At 39.9% G+C, this 12,519-nt stretch overlaps 1 protein-coding gene across 10 annotated transcripts in view; it reads left to right on the forward strand.

The window, feature by feature from the left end:
- Positions 1 to 9,332, forward strand: part of huwe1 (HECT, UBA and WWE domain containing E3 ubiquitin protein ligase 1) — a 49,214-nt gene extending 39,882 nt beyond the window's left edge. For 9 of the 10 annotated variants that reach the window (XM_038282994.1, XM_038283001.1, XM_038283000.1 and 6 more), the window contains 17 exons: positions 44 to 734; positions 840 to 928; positions 1,580 to 1,736; positions 1,842 to 1,974; positions 2,117 to 2,319; positions 2,410 to 2,636; positions 3,249 to 3,351; positions 4,419 to 4,568; positions 4,670 to 4,915; positions 5,011 to 5,128; positions 5,234 to 5,374; positions 5,450 to 5,737; positions 6,379 to 6,484; positions 6,583 to 6,700; positions 7,475 to 7,656; positions 8,237 to 8,427; positions 8,518 to 9,332. In XM_038282994.1, coding sequence (XP_038138922.1) covers positions 44 to 734; positions 840 to 928; positions 1,580 to 1,736; positions 1,842 to 1,974; positions 2,117 to 2,319; positions 2,410 to 2,636; positions 3,249 to 3,351; positions 4,419 to 4,568; positions 4,670 to 4,915; positions 5,011 to 5,128; positions 5,234 to 5,374; positions 5,450 to 5,737; positions 6,379 to 6,484; positions 6,583 to 6,700; positions 7,475 to 7,656; positions 8,237 to 8,427; positions 8,518 to 8,620 — 3,246 coding nt within the window. In that variant the 3' untranslated portion in view covers positions 8,621 to 9,332. The remainder of the gene's footprint in view (positions 1 to 43; positions 735 to 839; positions 929 to 1,579; positions 1,737 to 1,841; positions 1,975 to 2,116; positions 2,320 to 2,409; positions 2,637 to 3,248; positions 3,352 to 4,418; positions 4,569 to 4,669; positions 4,916 to 5,010; positions 5,129 to 5,233; positions 5,375 to 5,449; positions 5,738 to 6,378; positions 6,485 to 6,582; positions 6,701 to 7,474; positions 7,657 to 8,236; positions 8,428 to 8,517) is intronic. The other variant, XM_038283002.1, reaches the window with a different exon arrangement.
- The last annotated feature ends 3,187 nt before the right edge of the window (positions 9,333 to 12,519 follow it).

Below are 12,519 nucleotides of genomic sequence, written 5' to 3' on the forward strand. Positions count from 1 at the left end.
TACTGTGTAGTACTTATTTCTTCATGGTTGTCTGATTCTGCAGGTTTTCCCAAGTCACTTCACCCAGCAGCGATGCAAGGATGTGTCAGCAGCTGCTTCTGAGTTGGATTCCCGTCTTTGTTCAGGGTCCTCTGGAGGGGGAACTGGAGTTGGAAGCTCTAGGTCAGGGTCTAACCCCAATACTCAGAACTCCTTGGGCTCCTCTGTAGCTACTCCTCAGTCTTTAGGAATCTCAACAGATTTCTGGGATCTGCTTGTCAAACTCGACAACATGAACGTCAGCCGCAAGGGAAAAGCCTCTATGAAGACTGTGCCCCTTGGTGGCGGAGCAGAGGCTGAGGGAGCACAGTTCAGCTTAGAGACATCCCCCCTTGGCCAACTGATGAACATGCTATCTCATCCTGTAATCAGGCGAAGCTCCTTGCTCACTGAAAAACTGCTCCGCCTTCTCTCCCTCATATCTATTGCCCTGCCGGACAACAAGGCAACAGAGGTGCCTGCTGGACACCCGACCCCACAGGCTGCCAACCCTAACGCGGCTAGTTCAGGGCCCACAGTGTCGATCACAACACAGGGTGCAGCTTTGATGGTCTCTGCCCAGCCCACTGTGACGATACCGGGGGCCTCTGGAGGAGCTGCAACCCAGAGTACTGCCTCAGGAACAAACATAACGGTCTCACAGGCTTCTTCTACTACGATCTCAATACCCACGTCCACTGGAATAACCTCAGCAGGTAATTCATCAATTACTCAAGTTTGTTCACATGTGACTTTACAAACTGTTTGATCACATATTTATCTTGAGCACATTTGCTGTGATTCATATTTTTTCTACATAGGAAAACAGAGGGGTCAAATTTTAAGTACGGAGATCGACAAGATGGTGTCTACGGGACTCACTGAGAAACAGCTTCAACTTTCTGTGGAGGTATGCTGAGCTTATGGATTCACCAGGCTGTTGGTATTATGCCTTTTTAAGAAAACATACCGTGGACAATTTCTAACACTTTTACAGCAAAAATACTAATGAATGTACAGTTCTTAATAAAACCCTGACAGCCTTTAATTACTGTAATAACTTTGTTATAAATTCACATTAATTTAAAATACCATAAAAATCTAAATTTTACCTCATTCATACTCGTATATCAGATTAATGGATTGTGAACCAAAAAGATGTGGTAGATATTGGTTAAAATGAACAGAATGTATTTTAATTCTTATCAACTATTAATGCTCCAATACACTTTGAATTTTACAAATTTTGTAATTAATAATAATAAACTGTTTTAAAAAACTTGGGCCCATCAATGCCAAACACAAACGTTTCATTTTTATTCTTCTCTGATTCTAAGGTCAGCTTAAGCAAGGCAAAAATGGATTGGCTCTATTTATTACTTTCACAAAATCAGGGTTGAAGGAGGAAAATAAAAAAGAAAGACATGGAATTTAATTAAAAGCAGTCGCCAGCATGGCCTCCTAATAAGTTAGACCTGACAGTAGAGATACGTGGGTTCCTTTACTTCACTAATCTGTAAACTCTTTTCTTATCTGTTTAATAATGTTTCTTCTCTCCAAGGTGCTGACATCTCACTCATGTTCAGAGGAGGGTCTAGAGGATGCTGCTAACATTCTGCTGCAGTTATCTAGAGGCGACGGCTCCACCAGAGACACAGTGCTCAGGCTACTGCTTAGCGGAGCCAGGCATCTTGGATACACGCTATGCAAGCAGATTGGTGGGTTGTCAGAGGTTGTTCAGACGGGGTTTATCCTGTTCTCCTATACGAGCACTTTGTGTTTCTTCAAGACTTCTAACATTCAGGTTTTTTTTTTTCTTTCAGGCACATTGCTGGCAGAACTAAGAGAGTACAACTTAGAGCAGCAGAGGCAGGCACAGGCTGACTCCCATTCTCCAGATGGACCTCCAGAGGATCCCTCCCTATCTGCCAGGTTGAAGGGCAAGATGACCAGCAGGTGAGCAACTGATGTGTGTGAGCTGGTTGTCAATAGGCCAGGCGACTGTTTTAAAAGTCGAATTAAAAAAGCCCAGGTTATGTATATTTGTCAGCCACTGCTTTGCTGTTGGTAATCTGCCTTGTTGTTGGTTGCTTCACAGGTTTGACGGGTCAGAGAGTGTGGTGATTGTGGCTGCACAAAAACGCACACTTGGGGGGCGTGAGTTGCAGCTTCCATGCATGAGCTCCCTGACATCCAAAACATCAACACAGAAGTTTTTCCTGCGAGTGCTGCAAGTGATTATTCAGCTCCGTGAGGACACACGACGTGCCAACAAAAAAGCCAAACAAACGGGCCGGTTGGGTAAGACGATTTAACAAATAAGATCCTCCCAATGTGCGTAAATAATATTTTGTTAATGTGAAATAAAACTTGTCCTTTCTCAAACGCTAGGCTCCAGCAGCCTTGGCTCTGCCAGCAGCATCCAGGCTGCAGTGCGACAGCTTGAAGCTGAGGCCGACGCCATCATTCAGATGGTGAGAGAGGGGCAGCGTGCACGTCGGCTCCAACAGGCCCCCCCTCCTACCGCTCCTTCTGCATCCGCCGCCGGATCGTCAGTGGCTGCCCCCCATGCTCCCACTGGTGCTGCTCCCACTACTGGCACGGCTGCTGCTGCCACGGTTAGCATGGCTGCACTGACAGCAGGCATATTCCTACATGCATAACAGTACAGCAAAAGAAGCCTTTATGAAATAATATTCATTGGGTACATAGTGTGGCAGTATGATCATTGTAACAATCATTATCAAGGTAGATGCTTTAGAATGAAACTGGTGAAAAGTTTTCATTGCACTTAACTGACCACAGCTTTATCGACTGAAAGTTTTCTAAAATTATGTGAAACCATTTGATTTTCTCTCAGATCCTTATTTTATCTGCAGACATGTCATATGTTTTGATCCAATCGCCTTCATCTCTTTTGGTTTAGACATCATCTTAGAGGCATGGTGACATTGACAGCCTCATCAGTCAGTCAGATATGCTCGTTATTCGTTGCATTGTGTCTCGCCATTTTGGATGGACAGCTTTTTGTTTTGTAAATGATGAATGTTTTGCTTGCTCCACTGCTCATGTCTGTAGGCCGGCAAGTGGCTTAATGCTTTTTCCTCAACCTTCCCGCAAACCATGGAAATGTAATTTTGCATGGCAGCCTTTTAGAAGTTGCATATCTGTGTTTTAAAGAAAAGCTCTAGACGTTCCTGCTGCTGATCATTCATCTTTGTTGTCTTTAGTCTGAAGTGCAGTCGGCGCCGGAAGCTCAGTCAGCACAGAGGGATGAATCTCCAATGGATGTTGACCAACCGTCTCCTCTGGAGCAGGATGCTGCACCTCTGGGTATGATTTGAATGGAGCCATCTTATGACTTATGACAACACAATATTAATGTCACAGCTAGCGTTTTTACTTTTTTTTATTTAGATATTACCTAGTTTGTTACACATGTTAAGAAATGCAAAATAAATCAGCTATAAAATATGAATTTGTTTTTATTTTATTTTCACTATCACAGAAAATACAGTTTATTTGCTTTAACTGTAATTTGTATAAAAGGAAACCACATAATTATTTTTAAATATCGAAATAAATAAAAGAAAGGAAAAACTTGTAGACACTTGTTGATAAAAAATGATTTATTCGCAAACCTGACCCTCTGTAATCCAAAGGAAATCTTTGAGGTGAAAGTTGAGATGCATTAATTTACAATAAGTGACAAATTAGCTATTTAGCAGTAGGTTTGCACTATGTTTTTTCATATGATGTTTACTGTATAAACGCAAAGTATAATGCAGAAGGCATATTTTCTTGGACATCTTTCTGGTTTCAGTTTCCATTTTTCAGGATTTTAGATTATTTATTTTTTTTAACCTTAAATTCTATAATTTTCTCCATGGCTTTAAATGCCCTCTGATCACTTTTTGAATCAAATTATACTGTTTTCTAAGCTATTTCAGGAACCTGTTTAGAAAACCTTATATACAGTTTAAAGTCCAAAATGTAACCATATCTAAGAGTTAAGTCTTCTTATATATCTTATATTATATATCGTTTTTTTTTTTTTTTTCCTCCCTGTTAGTAGCTTTGGCGAACATGTCAATAATAATGTCTTTGTTGAACAATCAAAAAAATTGTTTCCAAACGTACTCGGGCTACCATCTAAAATTGTAGTCATTTAATTTAATAATTTGTTACCAAATGGCACAAATTTTAAATCAACAATAAATCGGTACAGTTAGTTGCACTATAGATGTGAAATGTACACATTTATGAACTTGTACACCATGTGTTTTAACAAACCAAAACCTGTTGACTGGAAAAACTCATCTTCACTCAAAGTTTTCAGTATCCAGGAACCAGAAAAGCAAAAAAAGAAGTCCATATTTATTTTATCTTGTTCCTTTCAGATGAAGAGGGGGCCGCTCAGTCAGAGAGTGAGGAGAAACTTCCAGACCTACCTCTGCTCAGTGAGCAGCTGCTGTTGGATGAACTGTGGGATATGCTTGGGGAGTGTCTGAAAGAGCTGGAGGAGTCTCATGACCAGCATGCTGTGCTCGGTAGGTGGAATAATTAATAAGAAAACACATTTATAGGTACTGTTATGTTAAAGAAGCTGTTTTTGTGATATCTTAGCATAACTGATGATTTGTTACTCCAGTGCTCCAGCCTGCGGTGGAGGCCTTCTTTCTGGTTCACGCTACAGAGCGAGAGAGCAAACCTCCTGTTAGGGACACGCGAGAGAGCCAGCTTTCACACATTAAAGATGAGCCGCCTCCACTCTCCCCGGCTCCCCTAACACCTGCCACACCTTCATCCTTGGACCCGTTCTTTTCCAGAGAGCCATCTTCCATGCACATCTCCTCTAACCTCCCACCAGACACCCAGAAATTCCTCCGCTTTGCTGGTGAGACTAGTTTTTATTTGTTTTCTATTAAAATGCCGCTTTTTTCATGTGTGGTGTAGTTCCTAACCATTGTTTGGGATTTTTTTTCCTTTTAGAAACTCACCGCACAGTACTTAATCAGATTCTACGACAGTCAACCACTCACCTGGCTGATGGGCCTTTTGCAGTATTAGTTGACTACATCCGAATCCTGGACTTTGATGTAAAGAGAAAGTAAGAGGCATTTCTCTCAAAGTTGTCATCTCTTGTTGTCGCTAGTGATGTCCTCACTTGAAAATGAGATACAATATAATTTATTCATTTTTTCTTCATTTGCAGGTACTTCCGCCAGGAGCTGGAAAGACTTGATGAAGGCCTGAGGAAGGAGGACATGGCTGTGCATGTGAGACGAGATCATGTGTTTGAAGACTCGTACAGGGAACTGCACCGCAAGAGCCCTGAAGATATGAAGAACAGACTGTAAGCTTTATTTTTCTTCTGTTTCATTCGCCCTAATTCAGAAGAGCTTAACCCAACCTTTACATTTTGTTACAGATACATTGTGTTTGAAGGGGAGGAAGGTCAGGATGCAGGTGGCCTGCTCAGGGAGTGGTACATGATTATTTCCCGGGAGATGTTTAACCCCATGTATGCCCTATTCCGGACATCCCCGGGCGACCGCGTCACCTACACCATAAACCCCTCCTCTCACTGCAACCCTAACCACCTAAGTTACTTCAAGTTTGTGGGTCGCGTTGTGGCCAAGGCGGTGTACGACAACCGGCTGCTGGAATGCTACTTCACCCGCAGCTTCTATAAACACATCCTTGGCAAGAGTGTCAGGTACCTGAGCCAGCTCCACTTTACTGCAAGCCTGTCTGTTACTGTGGTTCTTAAGATCCGTCTGTATAAAAAAAAATATTCTTAATTTTTTTTAATTTTTCCTTAAATACCAATTCTGAAGCCAGTCTTTTGTATGTTATCAACATAAAAATCAGTCATGGGGTAAATCTTAAGTAATTATTATTTATAAATGCCATCATTACTGTCAGTTCTCACCTAAGATATTCAGTATTCACAAACGTTATGTTAGGTTAATATCAGATCTAGTTAATAAAGGCTCTTTATGAAACAGTTGTTTTCTTTTTGGCAGTTGTACATTTTAATGACAAATTATCTTAGCCTGAGTTGTCAGAAACTAGGGTTCAGACTGTTAAACCTTTATTCACAGTCCAGAGTTGTTGACTTTTCAGAAAGTCAAGTTTTCTTTTACTTTTTAAATTCTATATATTACATTAGATGAAAGATATTTTAAATTTAGGAAAACAGATTTCTTTTCTTGGTTTAAAATCCATATATGAAGAGAAATTTTATACAATTTGCTCACACATAACCACAAATGAAATGTCAGTGGATCCAAGGATTTGATAGATTATGAAGACTCAGCCATGTTTACTCCACTCATCTGACTCTTGTTTCCACAGGTACACTGACATGGAGAGTGAGGACTACCCATTCTTCCAGGGTTTGGTGTACTTGTTGGAGAATGACGTGTCCACGCTGGGCTATGAGCTGACGTTCAGCACAGAGGTCTGATATTTTGAATTGCCTCCTGTATATCATAATATAGATATACTCTTATGTTTAAATTCTCCTAAAAGCTGTAATTTTTAACCATCTCTTTTTAGGTTCAAGAGTTTGGTGTGTGTGAAGTAAGAGACCTCAAGCCAAACGGGGCAAACATTCTTGTCACAGAGGAAAACAAAAAGGAGTATGTTCATTTGGTGTGCCAGATGAAGATGACAGGTGAGCTTCTGAATATTTCAAGACTTATTTAGCCAAACAATGTTTTTAGTCTCATCAGGGTCTGCGACACACTCAAATGTTTGAGTTTCATGTTAGGAAATATCTCCGCATGCTATTTGAATAGATGATGTAAAAAGGAAGCCAATAGGTGGCATCACAGTACCAGAGTTCTGGAACAAGACATCTACACCCTCTTTACACTTAGGATTGTTACACTCCAATTATTCAAACCTAATAGTTAAGTAATATTCTGTATAGAGCATCTTTGCCTGTTTGGCTCCAAGACCAGAATGTATCGAAAGAAGAGTTGAGACCAAACCCAGCGCCCACATGTCACAATAAAATATGAAGCCTGATCCTAAGTCCTTATTAAGATAAATATAAAATATCCAAATCAAAACATTAAGATTTAATTCTTACTACTGACATCTTCAGTTTTGTCCAGCTTTTATAAAATAATAAAATCTTCACAAATCAACAACAATCCTTGAAAAAAAAAATTGTAGCATTTCAAAAGCACGTTGCTTGATTGTGTAAAATGAAAAAAAATATAAAATCACTTAACTGAATCGTTGCATTTACATAAAAAATTCAAGAATATTTAGAAATAAATGTTTTAACAGCTTTGGTTTTTACCTGTCTTTAATAAAATCCAGGGACATGTCTGAGTTTTAGTCTGAGTCGAGACAGTGACTATGCTGTGACTACTAAGACAGGTTTCTAATACTACAACACTGGTTTTGACAAATATATTTCTTATTTTTTTTTATGTAGGTGCAATCCGCAAACAGCTTGCAGCATTCCTGGAGGGATTCTATGAGATTATCCCCAAGAGACTGATCTCCATCTTCACAGAGCAGGAGCTGGAGCTGCTAATCTCTGGCCTGCCTACCATTGACATCGATGACCTGAAGGCCAACACTGAATATCATAAATACCAATCCAGCTCTATTCAGGTATACTTGAGCGAAATGTCCCTGATTTGAAATATTGTTAAACAAAGGGGAAAGCTGTCAGATTTGGGATACAGGTAAATTGCACCAAACCCTAAATAAATCTTATAATGTGAAATATTAGTCATGAAGCTTGTTTTTTAGAACAGTGATTGTAAAATTTATCTTCAGTTGATTTCTTTTTACCTTGTAAAACACAAGGCCTGAGACCAGATGGTACATTGGAAAGGTTGTAAATATACCCTTTGTTTTCCCTCATTACTGCAACAAAGTGGGTAGATGTGACATAAAAGTAAAGGATGCATTTCTTTGGGGATCCTACCTGCTTTATGGATCTAGATATTCCTGTTTACCAACTCCTTCATCTTTACCAAATTTGTGGGAGAGCATCTCTAAAACCTAAAACAAAGTTATTTTTCTAAGGCTCATGCAAGTACTGAATTAAACCATGAGGGTCTTTAAAATAAGTCTCTAAATGTCTTAGATTTAATAAATAAAAAAAACTCCTGCTTTACAACATACAGGATGATTCAAAGTATAATAAATAAGTAAACACATGACTTCTCTATCTTTTACATTCTAGATCCAGTGGTTCTGGAGAGCCTTGCGATCCTTTGATCAGGCAGACCGGGCCAAGTTCCTGCAGTTTGTCACAGGCACATCCAAGGTTCCTCTTCAGGGTTTTGCTGCTCTAGAAGGCATGAACGGCATCCAGAAGTTCCAGATTCACCGTGATGATCGATCAACTGACCGTCTGCCATCTGCTCATACCTGGTAAGGAGCAAGCTACCTTATATTGCATCACTTGATAAACATCTGAATTAAAATGACTTATTTTTTTCTTTTTCTGCTGTGTATCCTCAGCTTTAACCAGCTAGACCTTCCAGCCTATGAGAGCTATGAGAAGCTGAGACACATGCTGCTGTTGGCCATTCAGGAATGCTCAGAGGGATTCGGACTGGCATGAGACCCAGAGACATGCATACACCTAATTAGTTTGCCTACTCCTGACACATTCACACTGATAACCTCTGAATGCACGCACACACTATCATAGACATTACTGGATTTCTCGTTGAATGGCTTAGTCTTGCTGGTTTCTATTCCATATAAAACAGGTAAAACCAGCAAGTAAAATAGACTGATATTGAGTACAACACAGAGAGCCTCATTCAGACACGCTTGTGTCTCCCTTCCCAATTTATCGCAAATACAAGCGAGGATCCATGGACTAATAAGAGATGTTTTCTTCATTTAGTTTGATTTTCCTGTACAAAAGGTTTGGGAGTTTATGTTCATTTTTTGTTCTCTGGCTGTGTAAAAAGAAAAAAAAAAGAATTGTTTGAATAGGATGGTTATAAAACCTTTGGGGAAAAAAAATGTTGTTGGTTTCCTGTTGCTAATTTGTGACATCACAAGCCTTGACAATGGGGAACATTTTTATGGGTGGGGGTGTATGAACAACACAAAGTTTTGGAGATATTCACCAAAATGCACTTTTCAAAGTTTTGTGGCATTTTTAAGGAAGGATGGTACAAACAATGAAGAGAAAACCTTAAAGTGATTTAAAAAATATTAACCATAAAATCTAGAGTATTTTTGGCTATTAAACCGCTGACCCAGCCTTGAGCCTTTGAACCAGAGTGGAATAACTACATGAATAAATGCATAAAATTTCATTCGTTGTGTCTTAAAAGTGTTTTAGCCATTATTTGCAGGTTTATATCTTTGGACTACTAAACTGCAGTCTTAGCTTGACTCTTCTCAGCAGAGTCTAAAGAGAGTGCTCTCAGTGAATTACTGAGGCTTAAAACTTTTCATAAAACTTTTTCAAACTCCCCCCCCCCCCCTCTTCTGAAAATGGAAATGGCCAATAGCCAAATCACTACATGACTAACTAACCAGAATATTTAGCAGCATCAAACTGTCCTGTTAAAGAGCAGCTAATCTGAAGAACTTGCTCAAACTCACACAAACGGTGCGTTTCCACTGTTTCTGATCATATCCAAACATCAGATATGTTGCTTTTTGCACTAGGGATTGTCACATGATGGATTATTTATAAGCTAAGCTAATGAGTAAAATATTAATTCAGAATTAGGATTAAACACTTGAAAATTATCCAATAAGCAGTTGAGTTCAGAGCAAGTGTAGTAATACGTGTAGTGGAAGTTTGAAATCCATGCTAATGAAAGAGCTTTAAGCAAAAGCTTCTCTGGAGATGTAGATCCCCTTTTCTTGCAGTTTTTGCCCACTCTGCGAGAAGTGACTGATATCCCTGCTGATTGGTTGGAAAATGGTCTGATGAAGCTAACAACGATTCAGATGAGCCAAAGACCACCGTTGACGCAGCAGATCTACAGGTTGATCTCCAGGTTGCAAAGTGCTGATGCAGTAATTTTTGTAAAAATGACATTCATCAAGTATCTAAACCTGTATTTAAGGTGTCTACCTCTTCAGCTGGAATGCAATTCATAGTCTTTAAAGACCAACTAAAAGCTTAGTCATTTTCAACAACGGATGATGCTTTTAGTCTGTTTAGTTTGTTGACCCATTCAAGATAATTTTAAGAACTTAATTTAGATCAAGGTTTACCACCTGTTATTTAAAGTTGACAGCACAACAGCAGGATCTCTGTTGTTCAGGGAGAAATCTTATTTTAGCAGGAGGGGGGAGGTTTTTCTAACCTGTTAAACCAAAGCATTGTTTTTCCTGCTTGGGGTTTCCTTCCACCTCAGCTCTTGCATGCCTGCACCTGTCGTTCCCGCTTTTCCTCTTGGTTGTCCCCTGTGTATTCACCTTCCTTTAACCGCTCTTGCGTGCTTATTTAGTTACGCTTGAGGAGCCCCTATAACTTAGGGAATCGAACATAGCCCACCCACCGACATTTCATAGCTGCTTATTGAACCCTCCCCCACCTCAGCTCCCTATGAAAACCCTGCACACTACCAGTGGTGGAATACGCAGCGTCCATGTCTGATTTGTTGCGTGCTGAGGCGTGATGAATTAAATTACAGTGCTGTCAAGCAGGACTTTCTTTTCAGCGATTCAGCCTGCCGCCTTACCTTATTTATGAAGTACTCATGGCTTCAATTGATCTCGGTTTTCTACAAACATCTGTTGCCGTCTTTGGGGTTTGATTTGAAAACAGGCAAATCCAGGCGCAGATTTCGAGATGAATTTCATGGCATCCCTTCTTTGAAATTCAACAACAATAATAACTAATTTCCTATCACAATTTCATTAGAAGGGCATAGAAAACTTTACTAACTGCATTAATTTCAGCCGATTCCACAGAGTATACTCACAATGAAAGACTACCGTTAAGGTCTATAATCAGTCATATATTGGCAGTGCCTAGATAATAGATATATGGTATAGATGTCTCAATCCCTGTGGCTAACATTGTTTAGCAAATCAATTAGTTTTGTGGATCAAGAGATTGAATGTGATTCATCTTCTATAGCCTCTGACCTGCTTACCAGACGAGAAGTATCCCCACAGCATACTGCAGCCACCATCATGTTTCATCCTGTGGTATTTCTTGTAAGTTATGGTTTACTGAATGTCTTTCAGATTGAAAAAATGATCAGCACAGCTTCCTGGGGTTCCAGATTTTCTTCCATAAGGAGCTTTCCACTTTTCTTCCATGTTTGTTAGGATTCCAATAGGTAGAGTGCACTTCACTTACCATAGGCCTGCTGACTTCGGATTAATTATCTTTATCTGGACTCTAACTAATTAGATGACTAGAAAGTGATTAAAGGCTCCGATATCCAAAGTTGAGGATGTGAGTAAAAAGAAAAAATATATTTCTTTGATACAACATTTTAAAGTTTAACAAATAGCCTTTTTGGCTTTTCCTTTTTAGGCAGAGCTCAGTTCAAACGTCAGTGTTTACCAACTTAGCTAATAAGAAATTCAAGTCTGGTTGAGGTAATGAGTAGACTACTTTGTATGTGAGCCAGGAATATGTTGGTCTAATATATTTTGCTGCTGTAGCTTTCAGTGACTGGGATAAATCACATGCTAGAGCAATCACTCAGTGAAATATTTTATAGTGTAGGACAGAAAATCTCTTCAGAAGACTAAATGCTTTCATTTTTTAAATCCACATCAGACACATTTATATTGAAACTGATTATATTGCTTTGACTTTTCAACCACTTCTCCAATCAGGTATTTCAGTATACAGCAAGCAAGTCCTGATGCAGACGAAATATCTGACTTTGGCTTAATTGCATTATGTTACATGAATAGTTATCTTGGATTTTTTAAAAGTATCCCAGGGGCCATTTAAAAATCTGACCAGGATTTCTCACATTTTTCTTCTTTTGTGAGCTTTTCCCTCCCAGCGACTGGATGAAGGGGAAGCCTGATATATCAAGGTGGATGGGAGCAGCCCCAGTTTTGACAGCAGTGTGACAACTTGGGGAGGGTGTTATGTTGTGTTGACGATGTGTCTGAATTGTCATCACCTCCTGCCATCTTTGCTCTGCCTGAGAGGAGGTCAAAGGAGGAGAGCGACAAAACAAAATCCAGTATCCAGCTTTTTCCTGGGGTAGACTGATTTGTTAGATTAGTGCGTATGGCCTTTGCTCTCAGACACGAGGACAGAAGCTGCACAGCCCATACTAAACTAGAGCCGACAGTGCTACCTACATTAAAGGTCATTGTCTTTATTACCTCCATGCCTGTGCGGTTCCTACCCATCTACCTCTTTGCATCAGCAGCCCCCCCTCCTCTGGCGGCCTTTAGTTCACCTCCCCTTAGGGGCACAGCGGTGGGCACCTTGTGGCATTTTAGAGAAGACAAGCCACTGCATGAAGCTCAGCCCTGTAACATTAGAGATCATATAATATGGTC

Source organism: Cyprinodon tularosa, unplaced genomic scaffold (assembly GCF_016077235.1).
Source record: "Cyprinodon tularosa strain WSP-4 unplaced genomic scaffold, ASM1607723v1 ctg19, whole genome shotgun sequence".
Classification (NCBI taxonomy): domain Eukaryota; kingdom Metazoa; phylum Chordata; class Actinopteri; order Cyprinodontiformes; family Cyprinodontidae; genus Cyprinodon; species Cyprinodon tularosa.